An 18,053-nucleotide genomic window follows, 5' to 3' on the forward strand; every position below is an offset into this window, starting at 1 on the left:
TGCCTCCGTTCCTCCATGTCCCCATCCATCCAAAGGGGTTGCAGGTGTTGGGGAGGAGAGAAGTGTATTTGAAAAGGATCTGAATAAACTGGGTAAATGGTCTGAATGTTAATAGGTAGGCTGATCGATAGCATGTTTTCACATTCCTCACCCATTTGAAGATTTCTCTCCTCTTCTTTTTATTTTTTTAATACCAGTAAGAAACACGGCTCCGTCTGTCTTCCCCCTGTCTTCCTGCTGCACCATGACAAGCAGTGCTTCCCAGGATAAACACCTTGTGTGTCTCGTGACCAGCTATTCACCGTCCCTGGTGAGAATTCGGTGGAATTCTGGCGGTGACACCAAGTGGGGCCAAGATTTCCCAGAGATGCTGGCCAGCAACGGGTTTTACACCAGGACCAGCTTGCTCACCATCCCTGCCGGTGACTGGATTGGCAAAACCTACCAGTGTGACGTGACACACGATATGACAAGCCGAACAGTGTCCGCGGAGTTCCCGAAGGAATGTAAGACAGGCAACGGGAGCAGTTGGGACAACAAGGCGGTGATCTTCAATGGTCCATGTGGACCTGACACCAATTATATTGAATCCTCATCCCTATTGGAGCCTTGGGTGGGGGGGTGGAATGTCACACTGGACAAGCGTTGAAATGTTGAAACACAGGGCATGCCCTCCATGCCCCTCCCTTACATCCCTTCCAATAGGTCAAACAATGTGGGAACGCTTAAGGTGGAACGCACGCATGGGCAGAGCCTTGTGTTCCATTGAGGACTTTCCTGTCCTCCTTCATGGATTTAGGTGCCTGATTCTGTTGAGAATATGGTGGGTGTCATAAGGAGGAGGGAAAAAACGTGGGTATCAAAAGGAGGAGGGAGAAAAGATGTTAATATTGGCGTCTGAGGATAGGACAAGAAGCAACGGGCTTAAACTGGAGCAAGGGAGGTTGAGGTTGGACATGAGGAAAAAGTTCCTACCTGTCAGGGTGGTTAAACACTGGAATAAATTGCCCAGGGAGGTTGTGGAATCTCCATCTCTGGAGATATTTAAGAGTAGGTTAGATAAATGTCTATCAGGGATGGTCTAGATAGTATTTGGTCCTGCCATGAGGGCAGGGGACTGGACTCGATGACCTCTCGAGGTCCCTTCCAGTCCTAGTATTCTATGATTCTATGACTCTATGGTGTCCAAATCCCTTTGGCACAGTGGGAATGGTCAAGCACAGTGCTGGGCTGACATGGCCCAAAATCCTCTGGTTGTCCCTTTTGTATGGGGAACACTTTGGCTCATTGCCTTCCTCCTTAACCCTGACCCTAACCTAAAAAGCTTGTGGAGATACATCAGGCAATGTAGTGCAAATCCCAGCTTTGTTTATACAAAAGGACTCAAAGCAAAACCAGGGTGACTCAGAGCACCGGGTCCCTGCCCCCACATGCCTATCCAGCATTTAGCCAGCTGCCTGATGAGCAACCCCACTAGCTCAGCTTTCCTGGATGTATGCCAGGCCTACTGCCCGGTCTTCACACAGATATTGCTCTTGGGCACTTTCTCCCAAAAGAAGCCAGACGCTTTCCCTTCCCCTGCCAGTCCCATGGAACCATCCTGCCAATGAAACCCCCAGGGTAGCAAATCTAGGCCTTCTGGGGTCAGGATTTCAGCTGCTGTAAATCAGCTCATCTCCACTAAAGCCAGTGATGTTTCACCCACAGGCAGATACAATCAGCCCTGTCCCAGGCTGTCACCCGCTGCCATGTCATGCTATGCCGCACCACAGTCCCTCTTATACAGGGAGCACTTCTTGAGGAAAAGAAGTCCAAACCAACACAGCTCAAATTCCAGCTTTGTCCCTGTTGTTTACCAGGGAGAACACACTTAAGGCCGCTCATGTAGAAATAACCCAAGGGGACAGTTGCCATTTGCATAACATATTTAAGGGCCCTGTTCCCATTTGCTTTATCACCTTATATATCCGTGAAAAATCTCAGCTCCAAAGTATTGGATAGAAACATGCGTCAAAGAGGAGAGGATTTTGCTAGAGCTGGGATAACTGCAGTGTCATCTTCCTGGAAGGGGGCTGGTGGTCTACAGTAACTAACCTTGAACTGTCTTGTTCCCTCTCTCTGCTTTCAGCATGTGGTCCAAAGATGCCACCCCAGGTTCTCCTCCTGGCCCCCTCCTGTGAGGACAGCTCCACAGGGAGCCAACTGGAGTTGGTTTGCCGTCTCCAGAGCTTCCGACCCAACAAAGCCAATGTGAAATGGCTAGTGAATGGAAAGTCCACGAGTCTCCCAATCAAGGCCTTCTCCTCTTTGTTGGGCCCAGACGGTGCCTACAAGGGCGAGACCTCCTTGAAAGTCACCAAGCAGAGCTGGGAGAAAGGGGATGTCTTCTCCTGCCAAGTCACCCATCCAGCACTGGGAACGGAGCCTTTCATGCACAAAACCAGCAAGTGTTTGGGTGAGGGCCCACGGCCGCGTGGGGTGAGCAGGGGGCATGGAGAATTCCTGAGAAACCAGCCCTGACTAAAGGTAGGCTAGGCAGCACCTAGACCCCAGGGTGCTGGAAGAGGATGAGACACAGTAGAGAGGAAACAGAGAGAGAGAGGAGGGAGGGGTGATGTAGATGTGGTGGAAGGGGTGTATAGATAAATAATGGGAGGGCCGATGGATGAAGCTTGTTAGTCCAACTTGGAGCAGAAGCCTGGACTAGACCCACTGAGATCTCTTCTAAACTGCCTTGTCTATGACTCTAAGCCATGGTAGATATTTCTGTAGCACTCAACCACACAGAGGTAGATAAAGGAACCAGTTATGGTGCATTGGCCACGGTATTTTGGGGGATGGGCACCTGTTAGAAGGAGCTCAAGAGCCACTTCTCCTGAGAGTCCCATGGTTTTCAGGTTGTGATCAGATGAGCCTTGGAGCACCCTTAAGCATTTTGAAACAAAACACTTTTGTGAGTACTAATTTCCAATTTTTTATGGAAATTTGTGGGGTAGCTCGGCATTGTTTGCAAGGGCTTATGTGTAATTTTTTTGCCTTCCCACACTATTTCTCTTTGCATTTCACAGCCTGTCCCAAAAGTGCCATCGAGCCAAACATCTACTTGATGAAACCCTCCTACGAAGATGTGATCATGAATTCTGGCCACGTGACCTGTCTAGTTATGGGTTACGACTTAGAAGCCATCACAATCACCTGGGAGGTGGACGGAAGGGTCAACTCTACGGGGAAGACAGAAGCCCCCAAGAAGAACATCAACGGGACCACCAGCCGGGTCAGCTCCCATCCAGTGTCCCAAGCACAGTGGGGACAAGGTACCAGATTTACCTGCAAAGTGAGCACCGTCTGTTCTGGAGAACTCACCCAGGGGATATCCATGGTCAATAAAGGTGAGTGGCCATGGTGTGGCAAAGGGAATGTCATTTTAGTTAATCTTAATTGGAATTGAAGGCTGAAAGTCACCCTACACAAGTCCTGACCAGCTGTTGGGGTATGACTTCAGGGTTTTGTCGACTAAAGTGGACTTTTGGTATGTCTAGACTACAGGGTTTTGTCGACAGAAGGTTTGTTGACAGAAACTGTCGACAAAGCTTCTGTCGACAAAGAGTGTCTAGACTATATCCAGTTCTGTCGACAAAGCAAGCCGCTTTGTCAACATACTAGTGTGGACACAAAGGAGAGTGTAGATGCAATAATGCCTTCTATCAACAGAACTCTGTCGACAAAAGGCGTTATTCCTCGTAGAATGAGGTTTACATCCGTCGACAAAACTGCTGAGTTTTGTCGACGTTATGTTGACATAACTCAAAGGCAGTGTGGACGCAGGTATAGTTTTGTCGACAAAAGTCCACTTTTGTCGACAAAACCCTGTAGTCTAGACACACCCCTGTTGACAAAACTACACCTGCGTCTAGACTATTGCATCTACACTGACCTTTGCGTCTACACTCTCATGTTGACAAAGAGGCGGTCCCATTGCTGTTCTTCTTGGGGGCGTCTGGGGCTTGCTTTGTTGACAGAACTGGCTATAATCTAGATGATCTTTGTTGACATAAACTTTGTCAACAGCATCTGTTGACAAAGCCTCTGTCGACAAAGCCTGTAGTCTAGGGGTAAGTCTAAACTACATGCCTCTGTCAGCAGAGGCAAGTAGATTTGTTTGTTCAGCAAAGGTAAATGAAGCCGCGATTTAAATGATCGCGGCTTCATTTACATTTACATGGCTGCCGCGCTGAGCCGACAAACAGCTGATCAGCTGTTTGTCGGCTCGCTGCTAGTCTGGACGTTCCCCCTGTCAACATCAAAGCCCTTTGTCGGCAGCCCCGGTAAACCTCATTCCACGAGGAATAACGGGGCTGCCGACAAAGGGCTTTGATGTCGACAGGGGGAACGTCCAGACTAGCGGCGAGCCGACAAACAGCTTATCAGCTGTTTGTCGGCTCAGCGCGGCAGCCATGTAAATGTAAATGAAGGCGCGATCATTTAAATCGCGGCTTCATTTGCCTTTGCTGATCTGTCTAATCTACATGCCTCTGCCGACAGAGGCATGTAGTCTAGACACAGCCTAGAAGTGTACTTGGGGTATGTCTAGTCTACAGATTTTTGGCGACAGAAGTTTTGTCAACAGATACTGTCAACAAAGCTTCTGTCGACAAAGAGCATCTAGACTACATCCAGTTCTGTAGACAAACCAAGCCGCTTTGTCGACATGACAGTATAGACGCAAAGGACAGTGTGGATTCAATAATGCCTTCTGTCGACAGAACTCTGTCGACAAAAGGCGTTATTCCTCGTAGAATGTGGTTTACAGCCATTGACAAAACTGCTGAGTTCTGTCGACATTATGTCGACTGAACTCAGTGGCAGTGTAGACACAGGTCTAGTTTTGTTGACAAAAGTCCACTTTTGTTGACAAAACCCTGTTGTCTAGACATACCCTTGGTGTCCCAATTAAGTCTCTGAAATTGGATTTCAGGGAAGCCTAAGACCTGAGCACAGAGGTGTAGTTCAGACATAATTTATGTTGATTTGTGTTGAATTTTGACGTGAGTGCTTGAAGATGATCAGAGACTCCTTTGTTGGCCCAATAGGAAAATGTTGCATGGCAGTCATCTGGCAAAGAGGACAGAGCTAGGTTCAAGGTTTGGGATGCAGAAATAGCTTAACACCCCATGCCCATCTCCATATGGGCTACGTCCAGACTACATCCCTTTTTCGTAAAAGGGATGTAAATTAGACGTATCGCAATTGCTAATGAAGCGGGGATTTAAATCTCCCCCGCTTCATTAGCATAAAATGGCTGCCGCATTTTTCTGCATGGAGCTTTGTTGGAAAAAAGTGCCAGTCTAGACGCTGATCTTGCAGAAAATAAAGCCTTTTCCGAAAGATCCCTTATCCCTTATTTCATGGACACTCTGGAAGCAGGTGAAAACAAGTAGAGGATTTATTGCCCACAGCTGGTGGATTGTTCCTCAGGGCATAACCTGATGAACACTAGTTAATCAAAACATTACAATAGATTATATAGGCAGCAGATGGACGGAGGAGAAGCAATTTCATAGGTTTTAGCAGCAAGATAGAATGAGCACATAAGCCAATAAACTACGAAGGTTACACAGTATCTCTGCCCATCGCCAATTAAACATCTTATCAATAATACAGGTAGTTAATCCTCACAAGCTAAATAAGCCAACATAAACAAAATAGATATGTTAACGGCAGCTTTGTCTGCTGAAATTACGATGCGTCTACTGCAGGGTGATATTGCCTCGCATTCGCGTGGTCCTCGGGTCCCAGGCTTATTATCTAGGATTAAAAGAGACAGTGAGAACAACTTCCACAAAACTTTGTTTTGGTACCAGCCTGGGTCATATTGGAGTGAGGACCTCTTGGAATGTGGTTGTCAGGGTAACCAGGGTCATGTTAGCTGCTTGTGTTGTGTGTTCCCTGGCCTGCCTCAAACTTAGGATAGAATAGGGGTTCGTAGCAAAATACCCTGGACTGCCTCAGTTTACCCCTACAAAGACAATCTGAGGTTGAGGCGCATGTTCATGATATGCAATGAAAATGGAGTCTATGAGGATGAGAAAGGCAGTGAACAGGCTGAAGAAGAAAGAGAAAGAACATTGGAATGCTGAAGAAGACGATGGAAAAAAGAGGAAGACGCTGATAATAAAGGTCATGACCTGAAGGAGTCAAAGGTGATTAGGAAGGATGTGATTATGTAGATGAGGGAAGTGAAGAAATTGAATATGATAGTAATGGAGACAGACAAAGTTGAAGTTAAGTTGTTGCCATTTAAGGATGAGGATCTAAAGATTCATTGTGAGATTTCAGGTGCATCTTTGGGAGAAGATCCCAGGGTTGAGTTTGAAGGAAGGTTGGGTTTTTCTTCTGCCTGGTCTAGCGTCACACTGATCCTGAACTTTTCCACTCCCTGGTCTCTTTACAGAGTGATAGTTGTTGGATATGAGTCTTAGATGTGTAACCAAGTCTTAAAGTTTTCTTGCCCCTCTTCCTTTTCACGTAGGCATCACTATGAAGGAGCCTTCCATCACCATCTCAAGTGTCTACAAAGAAGACAACGCAGGAAACAGAGTGTCCTTGACTATCACCTGTGAAGCGAGTGGCTTTTTCCCGGAAGACATCAGCATCTCCTGGTTGAAGAACAACTCCCCGATCCTCAAGTCGCATTACAACAATAGCCCAGTTACAGGAAGTGGTACCTTCTCAGCCAACAGCATCTTGAAAGTTGAATCAAGCGAAGGAGAAGGAAATTACACCTGCCTGGTGCATCACCCAGCCCAGCGTGAGCCCAAGAGTGTTGTGAAAAATGTCTGCTTTGGTACGTGCATTCTTCACAAAAATCCAAGGCCAAGTTTGCTCATACGCAAGAAATCTAAGCAAGACCAGTGCAACCCTGAGCAAGAAGTCCCAGTCACAAGGTTCCCCTTCAACATTCAGCCAACTGGTGGGGTTTTACCATCCTCCCCTCTTTCCCATCTTTCCTGCATGTTCCCTAATTCTCCTGCAGGGATTTCCCTTCTCAGAATTAGGAAACTTCTCAACATTGAGCTAAAACACAAGAGCAGCCTCAATATAAGGGGTGGGTAGGGACTTGTCTACAACGAGGAATTGAGTCATTAGCACTGTCTCCCTGGAAGGGGACCATGATGTACAGAGAGTGACACTGGTCTATGTTGTCCCCCCTCTCTCTTTGCAGCCTGTGGTCCTATGATTGCGCCTGAGGTTCGCCTCCTGTTCCCCTCCTGTGAGGATGACCTCACAGGGAGCTATCTGGAGCTGGTTTGCCTTCTCCTCAGCTTCCAACCCAACAAAGCCGAGGTGAAATGGCTCATGAATGGAACGGAGACAAGTCACCCCACCCTGGTCTTCTCCTCTGCAATGGGTGCAGACGGCTCCTACATGAGCCAGAGCCGTCTGAACATCAGCAAGCAGAGCTGGGAGAACGGGGACCTCTTTACCTGCCATGTGACTCATCCAGCCTGGGGAACGAAGCCTTCCATGTACAACACCAGCAAGTGCTTGGGTGAGGGGCTACAGCCACCATGAGTGGGAATGGGGCATGGAGAGTTATTGAGAAGCCATCCCTGCCTATGGATAGGTTGGGCGGCTCCTAGACCCCAGGGTGACGGGAGAGGTGGAGACATGATAAAGAGGTCCGCACCATGGATGGATGGAAAGAGCAGGATTGGATGGTTGCTGTACATGTTGTGGAGGGGGTGGAGAGATGGATAATTTGAAGTCTCCTGGATGAATCTTGTTCCAGTTCATAGTTGAAGAGTGGAGAATACCTCCTGAAGTCTCTTGCTAGTCTAATTGCTGGGGTAGACTTTTTTTGTCATTACCTGATAGAAGTAGGGAAGAGAGGGATAGCTCAGTGGTTTGAGCATTGGCCCGTTAAACCCAGGGTTGTGAATTCAATCCTTGTGGAGGCAATTTGTGGCAAAAATATGTCAGCGTGGTACTTGGTCCTGCTGTGAAACCTTGATGACCTTTCAAGGTCCTTTCCTGTTGTAGGAGAGAAGCAATCTCCATTAATTTAAGTAGATAGAACAAGTACATTCTCCGCAGTGCTTTAGGGAATGAGCACCTGATAAAAGGAGCCTCTTCTCCTGGGCTTTCCATGCCATTCAGGGTGTGGGTGGCTGGGATGAGCATTGGTGCATCCTTAAGCATTTCTAAACAATGTTGTTTGTTCTAAATTCATTGTTTTTTCAAGGATGGTCGGGGTAGCGAAATGGGCTGCTCTCCACAGTCAGGGAGGGGTTCAGGGTCCTTTTTTGCCTTTCCACATTATTGATACTGCTCTCTTTGCATTTCTCAGCCTGCCCCAAAAGCAAACTCAGACCAACCATCTACTTGGCCAAACCCTCCTATGAAGACGTGATCAAGAAATCCGGTCATCTGACCTGTCTAGTTTTGGGTTACGACTTAGCAGCCACCACCATCACCTGGCAAGTGGAGGGGAAAGTCAGCTCTGCAGGGAAGACAGAACCCCCCGAGAAGAACAACAATGGGACCACCAGCCTGGTCAGCTCCCACCCAGTGTCACAGGCACAGTGGGGACAAGGGACCAGATTTACCTGCAAAGTGAGCACGCTCTGTTCTGGAGAACTCGCCCAGGAGATAACCATGGTCAATAAAGGTGAGGAGGCTTGACATCACAAAGGGAAAGGCAAACTCTAGTCATTGTCAATTGTTGGCCATCTGTGTAATGGTAAAACTCACCTGAGGGTGAGGAGCGTATTGATGCTCGTGAAGGAGATTGAAATGTTGTTTATGACAAGGAAGAAGTAAATGATAGTTTTGAAGGAGGATGAGAGAAACGCCAAAAAAGGTGAAGATGTGCATGTTTAGTTGAATTTTTGGATGAAGATCTGGGTCCTTAGTTTCCCAGAAAATGATTCTTAGTGGTTGGGTTGGTGTGGTCTAGCTTCACTTCCTCCCTGAAGTTTGGCTCTCCCTGGTCACTTTACAGAATGACAGTGGCTTGATCTGAGTGCTTAAGTTACAGTGGGGGAGGTCTAGGTTTTATATTAGGAAAAACTATTTCACTAGGAGGGTGGTGACGTACTGGGATAGGTTCCCTAGGGAGGTGGTGGAATCTCCATCCCTAGAGGCTTTTAAGTCTCAACTTGACAAAGTCTTGGGTGCGATGGTTTAGTTGGGGTTCATCCTGCTCTGAAAAGGGGACTGAACTTGATGACCCCCTGAGGTCTCTTACAGTCCTATCATTCTATGATTCTATTATTCTTAACTTGGATGTGCACCCAAGCGTTATTCTTGCCTTTCCCCTCTTCCTTTTGATGTAGACATGGCTAAGAAGGAGCCTTCCATCACCATCTCAAAAGCCTACCACGAAAATCTCTCGGGGACCAAAGAGTCCTTGACTCTCGTCTGTGAAGCTAGTGGCTTTTACCCCGAAGACATCAGCATCTCCTGGTTGAAGGATAACTCCCCGGAACTCACGGCCAGTTACAACAATGTCCCTGTGGCAGGAAGTGGCACCTTCTCGGCCTACAGCATCCTGAAGGTCAATCGAAACGAAGGAACAGAAAACTGTACCTGCATAGTGCATCACCCAGCCTTGGAGGAGCCCAAGAGAGTGGAGGAAAAGGTGTCCTTTAGTAAGTGGATTCTCAGAGGCAGGGGTTAATTTGGGGATGTCTGCATGCTTTGTTGTCTCATCCAGCCAATGGCATGAGCAAGTGCTTGAGTCCAAAAGTGTCCTGGCTTGGGGGGATGGCCTCACTGACGGATTTCTACATCCATTATGAAGCCATCTTTGGGGAAACCCAGGAGTGCAAGATTAATTGAAACCTGAGTTATGTGGGATTATTTCAGGCGAGTTCCCTACTCCGCAAGGGCATTATCCAGACTGAAATGTCCAAAGCAGTGGGGATCTCAACCTACCCCTGAAGGAGATCTTCCACAACCTCCAGGACCCATCACCACTAAAGGAAGTGCAGTAAAACTGTCCTTTATGCTAGGGGGAATTTCAGGGAGGGACCAGCATGCAGTCTCGTTGGGCTGTGATTTGGCCATGACCTTGGGTGGATGCTCTTGCTTTTGGAGACATGTCACGGCTGGGCGTGGGTTGACGGAAACATTGCTTTCCTTCTGGGTCACAGGTCTTTTCTGGGAATGCTTCACACTGAGACAGGGATTCCTGTAGAGGGAGGTTTACAATTTTGGTCTCATAGTCCAGCTCATTCTCCCCGTTGGAGTATGGCACCTGGGCAGGTGCCTTCATGGATCTGCAGCCTCTAGAGGCAGTGAATGACAATCTATTCTACTGGAAAAGCTTATCTGCGGTAGGGTTGAATCCAGATGGGATTCAGAAGCTAACCGATGCAGGGAAGCTAAGGCTAGAAACTGCTCCTATCCATCCTTTGCTCCATCATGGGATGTGAGGGTCCACATGGATCTGGTATCTCATCACCACCAGCCACATTGCCAACAATATGAACAAATGACATCAAACGTGTGCTGCATGCAACATTCACTGGAGGAGATTGTCCCTGGAGGCCAGGGTTGCGATTCTGTGGGCAATTCTTTGGGCTTCCCTCCTGGGGTTTCCATAGGGATTCAAGCTCTCCCTTCCCCCATTGGCTTGTTGTGAGAGTTGAGGGACTCATGCCCTATGGGCCATTGGTGGACAATGGGGGTGAAATGTAAGTGGCCCTTTTGCCTGTGCAGGGAGTAGAGGCATAGAGGAGGTCAGTTCCCTCCAGAGCTTTGGGTGTGGGATGGGGTCTAGTGTTAAGAGGAGGACGGTCTAGACTCTGGGCGTGGGCATTTGTTCTAAGCCCCACCTGACCTCGCTGAGAAATGGGGAGCCACTCATTGTGTTGGGGATGTCCATGGACCTCATGAATTTCACTCTGGAAGGCCCTTGAGCAGATCAAACAAGGGAGCTCTATCCACTGCTGTGTTAACTACAAGGGGGCGTTCTGCCAGTACAGCTGGAGCTGTTGCAATGTGCTCATGAGTTGGCAGAGAGCTAACGAACCATTATGGGACCCAGGAATCCAAGCCCCTAGGTGTGTAGGACATCCTTAGACAGCTTTTCTGATGCCCTAGAAAAAGAAGATCCTCTCTTTTCCATCCGGGAGCCCCAAACTCTACTTCCTACCTCAGTGACCTTAGCCCCTTCCCCAAACAGCCCCTGGGCTTTGAAGCACTGAGAGAAAGGTGCTCAATATCCACCAGATGCCTAGTGAGAATTCACTCAGCCCAGCCCTCAACACTGCCTCCCGCCCCCAACCAGGTGGCAGCGACTGTCATCGACCCCTTCCAAAGGTCTTCCTCCTTCCCCCATCCCTGGAGGATCTTTATGTTGGGCAGAACGCCACCATCACTTGTGTGGTGAGTGGCATGGAGAGCCCCAGCAGCCTGGAGATCTCCTGGAGCAAGGGAAACGGAGGCCTGTTGACGGAGGACCACAGGGAGCCAGTGCTGCATCCAAATGGCACCTACAGTGCAGCCAGCATTCTGCGGGTGTGCGTGGAGGAGTGGCAGGCTGGGGAGGAGTTTACCTGCACTGTGAAGCACCAAGACATCCCATCAGCAGAGGTCAAGACTATCCACAAAAGTCTCGGTAAGCCCTGCAGGAGATGCCAGGTCTAATATGGCTCCAGGCTGGGGAATTCTCCATGGGGCCTTGTGAATCTAGGTCGAGCTGCAGGTTGGTGGGACTGAGAGTTAGAAATGTGTGGGTGGGATGAAATGAGAGCAGGGCAGAAAAAGTCAGGGATCCAGGGTTGTTTTTCCAGCTTTGAAAGGGGAGTGGGTTGTGATGGGTTAGATCAACAAGACTTGGAGACATGACCCCTGGTTCTAGCCTCTTTTCATGCAATTTATATAGCTCTTGAGGCTTAGTAGGACTAGAGCTGCTGCATTGTATCCGTGGCTCTGCAGGGCACGGGTGGGGGTCTAATGGCACAGAGGAGCATGGAATAGAGGCAGGCATGATTCCTGGGTCGCTTTCCCACCATTAACTGGTGTTTCCTTGTGGCAGAGGTCTCTCTCCGGGCCCCTTCTGTTTACGTCTCCCCTCCTCATGCGGAGGAGCTGGCGCTCCAGGAATGGGCCACCATCACCTGTCTGGCCTCCGGCTTCCGGCCCAAAGACATCTTGGTGACATGGACCCGGAAGGACCGGCCCCTTCCGCAAGAAGCCTACACCAACATTAGCCCCATGCGGGAGGCTGGGGAGGAGGAGAGCTACTTCATCTATAGCAAGCTCAGAATCCAGGCCTCTGAATGGCAGAAGGGGGACACCTACTCCTGCATGGTGGCGCATGAAGGCCTGCCCAAGATTTTCACCCAACGGAGCGTGGACAAGGCCTCCGGGAAACCCACCGCCGTCAATGTCTCTGTGGTCTTGTCCGACACCGATGTCACTTGCCACTGATGAGCAGAGCCCTGTGGGGTTCTCAGGGTGTATGGGAGATGGCCCCCGGTCCTCATGGCATCTCACATTCCTCTTACAATGCGGGTAAAACCGGGGGAGCTCTGGCGTATGAAAAATGGCTATGTGTGGAATATGGCTGAATAAAAATGAAACAGCCCTAATTTTTTGATGAAGGGTTATCACCTATCAGCTCTTGCCTCTGTGTCTCCTGGTGTATCCACCCATCCTTCCTGCCCCACCAATATGTAGTAATCAACCATCAGCCCTTTCTTCTTTCTAGCCATTCTCAGTTCCTTATGCATGATTTCTTTCCTTTCATTATTCTACAGTATCCATCCATCCACCCATCCATCATCCTCAGACCTATCCATCCTTCCATCTATCCATGCATCCATTCTCAGACACATTCCCACACCTACCTACCTGCCCCTTTATCACCATACAGACCGATCCGTGCATCCATCACTCCATCCACTAAATAACCCCTACCATTTCTATGTCCTCCATCCATCCCTCCTCAGACCCATCCATCCATCCATCCATTCTCAGACACGTTCCCACATCTATCTACCTGCCCACACATCCATACATCCAACCAACCATCTTAAGATCCAGCCAGCCAGCCAACCAGACATCTTTCCACAGTAACTGAATCTATGGCTCTACAATATCCATCTCTCCGTAGGTGCTAAATGATGCAAAGTCCTCTCTACATGCATCCATCCTCAGGTAGTGTCATCTTTGTACCTTCCCATCCCTCAGGAATGCCTGGCTCTCTGCCCAATGTTATTCATGTTGTTGAAACCCCTCGATGTCCTGAACGAGGTGAGGGTTCCATCATGGTGGGTAGGGCAGGAACAGTCTCAGCAAAACAAAAACAGCAGGGATCTCCCATTGAAATTTAATGGCAGCAGGTTTAAAAGTACCACAAGCCGGTCCTTCTTCTTGTACCACTGCAGATGGGTAGACGAGGGATGCTGGGAGGGCCAAAAGTATAACAGGGTTCAGGGAGGAATCAGATCCGTTCACGGAGAATCGGTCAATCAATGGCTATTAACCACGAATCAGCCTTAGGTTCTTGTTGTCCCTCAGCCTCTGTCGGATGCTGGGATCCCATCTTTATTCGGGGTGGATCAGGGTTGTGCTGACACTGCAGATACAGTCCACGAGAATTGACTTTTCTTGGCAGGCCAAACCATAATGTGGCCCAATGGCCACGGTCTAAGCATTGGCCCTTAGATACTCAACGGTGTGGCCTAATGATCCAAGACCAGATGGCTGCCAATGAATACAGTCTGGTGCAGTCAATATTTTAGCCCTCAAGTTCAGGATTGTGTGTTGTAGGGGCCAGAGGCAAGAGAGTGGCCTATGAGTTTAGGGCAGCATGGCCTAGTGGACAGAGTCAATAAGGCAACCTTTGAATGAAGGGTCAACAGAGATCGGTGTCAACAGAGGAGCCCTCAGGTGCAGGAAATTGTAGAGTAATGGCCATCTCTGGGGGCTGTCACCAGAGGGGGTGATGGCCAGGACAGGGAGACCTCGGTCCACCTGACTCCCCTGGGTTCTGACCCAGGATACCTGAGGGGCGGAGTGGTCTGGCATTGAGTCAGGAAGGAATCTAACCACAACACACTAACTTCACAAGAGTGGGAGATACCACTCACTTCCTCTCCCTGAGACACATCCTACCGGGCTTCCTGAGGCTGTCGCCCGTGTGATGTTGGTGTATCTGGGCTCCTTGATGTGACTAACTGGCTGGGACACTGACAACAGCAGGTCAGGTGTAGGCAGCAGGTCTCTGGTCAGTGTTGTGGGATCTTCAAGCTCTTTCCCAGTTGGTCTTCATGCTGCTGAGAAGACACATGGGCAGGCTCAGCAAAATCTGGGCTCCTACCAAATGCAATGAATTGGGAGAGGTCTTTACTCATGCCCCATGACACTATAATTGTATCTCAAGGAAAAGACACTATAATAGTGTCTCAAGGCTCAAGGAACTATTAATGGGGCTTGGAGATTTGTGCATACAGTTAACTGCAGAGTCACCACAAGTGAAAGATGAGTCACTTCTGCTTCCAGTGTCCTACCAATATGGGGCCATGATGGCTGGGAGGGGTCCTCCCCTTTTCTAAACATCCCATCATTCTATGTCTTAAGGATTCAGTCCAGACCAGTGGGTATCCAGGAAGTTTTGGCTGGGAGCCAATGGGAAGAGGGTGGGAGAAATTGAAAACGAAACAGGTTTTGCCTGCTATGGTCTCCTTTGTGTGTGAGTTCAGAGAGGAGCTGGGAGAGAAATGGATTGAGCATGTCTAAGAAAAGAAAACCAGAACTTTAAAACCAAAGAGATCTGAGTAGAGCAGGGAATGTTTAGTTAGATGCAATCTGCTTATTTGCTTCTTTTTTTTTCTTGGTTTGCATGACTTTTATGAGCTGATTTAAGACTTCCTGTAATTGAAAGTGAATCCCAGAGAATCTACTCTGTACACTTTAATCTGTTTTAGATGCTCTGTATCACCTAGAACCCAAGTAGGCTTTCTTAAATATATAATTTTTGTTTGTTAATACAATCTCCTGTTTAAGACTATAATCTGACTTCCGTATCCTAGAATGCAGGAGGTTCTGTGTCCATGTGTCTGAACTGAAGGTCAGCTATTCGGGGACTATGGTTTGTTTTCACGTTCTCTCCTGAGGGAGGTTGAAAGAGCTGGGGGTTACCCCATGGAATGAAGTTCCCACGTACGGCTTCCTGTCTTTCCAGGGGATTTTGCATTTGAGTGGTGGCAGCGTAGTACCGAAGGTCACAGAAGCTGAGACCTTGGGGAGTTTTTACACAGCAGCCTTTAGTGGCAGGGTAATTTAAGGTCTCCTGCCTGCCCCCACCTTCTGCACTCAAAATGCCTGATCAGGAAACAGACTTTACAGGAATGTAGTTGAAGGTGTCACCATAACTTTTCCCCTTTTTGGAGAGCTCATGGAGGGGAAAGGTCATTGTACATCAGGGATGGAGGATTCAGGTGAGGGATGCTGTAGGTCCAGTGCTTGTATAGGCTGCAGAACAGAAGGTTCCTTCCCAGACCCTCTGGAGGTGTCTCTGAGCAGGATTCTGAGATCAGAAGGTGGTTTTCTCTGGTCTGGGTGCAGAAAGTGAGACCAGGTGGTCCTTATGGTCATCCATCTCCTGGTCATAGAGGAATCTCCTTGTTTGGAGCTGGAAAGTCTCACCCCATCCATATTGGACAAAGGCTGGCGTTGCCCAAAGGTGGAGATGGGACACCAATTGTTCCCCTTCTAGGAACACATGTGGGAATGGAGTCCAAAAGGGGAGCCCCTTCCCAGTTGCACTCGGAGCTGTGCACACATAACATCTGGTCTATGCACAGACAAGCTTCAAGTCCAAAGAGACACGGAGTGTTGAGGGAAACTGAGGCACAGAGCGGGGAAGAGAATTCTATGAGGTCCTACAATGTCAGAGAGAGCACGGACAAACCCAGGGCTCCCATGTCCCATTCTAGTTCCCCATTCATAGGACCACGGTAGGATGATACAAAACAGGGAAGGTCTCGGAAAGGCTCAGTGGGCAAATTCCACAGGCCCCCAGAATAGGAGTTAAGGAACAGGACTCTCTGAGGGTGTGTCTAGACTAGAGTTTTGTCGACAAAAGTGGACTTTTGTCGACAAAACTATACCTGCATAATGTCGACAGAAATCAGCAGTTTTGTCGACGCTGGTAAACCTCATTTTACGAGGCATAACACCTTCTGTTGACAGAGTTTCTGTCAACAGAAGGTGTAATTGAATGTAAACTGTCCTTTGCATCTACACTACCATGTCGACAAAGCAGCTTGCTTTGTCGACAGAACTCAATGTAGTCTAGACGCTCTTTGTCGACAGAAGTTTTGTCGACAGTATCTGTCGACAAAACTTCTGTCGACAGAAGCCTGTAGTCTAGACGTACCCTAATTGCCATGTTTATCCCTTCCCCAGCGCCTCTCTGCCTGGTGGAGGATCCAGGGGTTTGTGCTGAAGGAGGAGAGGGGGAATCGGATCCTCTCTGGACGCCCGTAACCTTCATCACTCTATTCCTGCTCAGCCTGATGTACAGCACCGGCGTCACGCTGTTTAAGGTGAGAGCCTCAGTCGCCTGCCTGGTCGCACTTCATGGCTTATAGCAATGACTGGTGCTGAGTCAGTGGGCCTGGGACCAGAAGCAGGCGGTTGAGACCATGCTGGTTCCACAGGGAATGGTCGTGTGGTGCCCGGTGGGAGTCTCCGCAAGTCTGGTTCTAGCTCAGTGGAGACGTCCTGGCAGTGGCCAGGCCTGGCTGGGGGAGGCTCCATTGTCCCGGCGAAGCAGCAGGTCCCATGGTCCCTTCTGGCCTTGCTCTCTCAGGGTGGGATGCTGCCCATGACCCCAACAGCAGCACCAGCTGAACCTCTCTGCTTTCTGTGTCCCCAGGTGTGGTGAGTGCCCAGCTCTGGATTACTCCTTCCTCTTCATGGCCTCTGTCCTTTTTAAGCCCTGTTTAGCTCCTACCTTATGTGATCCCTCCTGGAGGAGCCACACCCCCCGGCAGCATGAGGCTGGAGAATGTCCATGGAAAGGCATTAGCCCCACCTGTCCCCGAGCAGGGAGGGCAGAGGACTTCACCGAGTGTCCTCAGGGAGCAGCTGCATTGGAAGTGGAACCCAACCCCATGTCCGTATCCCTCCACCTCTCATGGCTGGGATTGGATTTGCTCGTGCATGGTGGGGTGTAGGGAAGTGTAGCTGGGCAGTACCCCAAGAGCTAATCCCAATGGACTCAGGTGAGGGAAAAGAATCTCTCTGCCCATCCTACATTAAACGTGCAACCTAGACAGGAATCGAGTGTTGGAGCCAAAATAAAATGAGTTTAAAATTGAGAGCTGCGTCTCAGGATGTCCTTGGGCAACGGGTTATCAAGGAGACCAAGGAGAATGCTATTCACTGTGGGTATGTCTAGACTACAGGCTTTTGTTGACAGAAGTTTTGTCGACAGAATCTGTCGACCAAGCTTCTGTCAACAAAAAGTGTCTAGACTGAATTATGCGGATAGGCAAAGCGATCTGCTTTGTCAACAAAGAGCGTCCAGACTGCTGGAGACTCTGTCAACAAAAGAAGGCACCAAGGGTGTGTCTAGACTACAGGGTTTTGTCGACAAAAGTGGATTTTTGTCAACAAAACTATACCTGCGTCCACACTGCCTTTGAGTTATGTCAACATAACGTCGACAAAACTCAGCAGTTTTGACAACGTATGTAAACCTCATTCTACGAGGAATAACGCCTTTTGTTGACAGAGTTCTGTCGATAGAAGGCGTTATTGCATCTATATTGTCCTTTGCGTCCACACTGTTATGTCGACAAAGAGGCTTGCTTTGTCGACAGAGCTGGGTGTAGTCTAGATGCTCTTTGTCGACAGAAGTTTTGTCGACAGTATGGGTGTGTCTAGACTACAGAGCTTTGTCGACAAAAGTCCACTTTTGTCAACAAAACTATACCTGTGTCTACACTACCACTGAGTTCTGTCAACATAACGTCAACAGAACTCAGCAGTTTTGTCGACGCTGGAAAACCTCATTTTACGAGGCATAACGT

At 48.9% G+C, this 18,053-nt stretch overlaps 1 protein-coding gene across 1 annotated transcript; it reads left to right on the forward strand.

The window, feature by feature from the left end:
- Positions 1-124: 124 nt before the first annotated feature.
- LOC102449327 (uncharacterized) lies at positions 125-17,856 on the forward strand (the record flags this gene model as incomplete). Its single annotated transcript, XM_089774194.1, has 11 exons — positions 125-506; positions 2,129-2,455; positions 3,069-3,389; positions 6,530-6,844; positions 7,223-7,549; positions 8,348-8,668; positions 9,336-9,650; positions 11,294-11,623; positions 12,044-12,373; positions 16,420-16,562; positions 16,895-17,856. Coding segments are annotated over 11 exons (3,120 nt in total), but the record flags the coding sequence as incomplete, so codon positions are not given.
- Positions 17,857-18,053: the final 197 nt, after the last annotated feature.

The sequence above is a fragment of the Pelodiscus sinensis genome, chromosome 30 (genome assembly GCF_052426305.1).
Source record: "Pelodiscus sinensis isolate ZL-2025 chromosome 30, ASM5242630v1, whole genome shotgun sequence".
In the NCBI taxonomy this organism is placed as follows: domain Eukaryota; kingdom Metazoa; phylum Chordata; order Testudines; family Trionychidae; genus Pelodiscus; species Pelodiscus sinensis.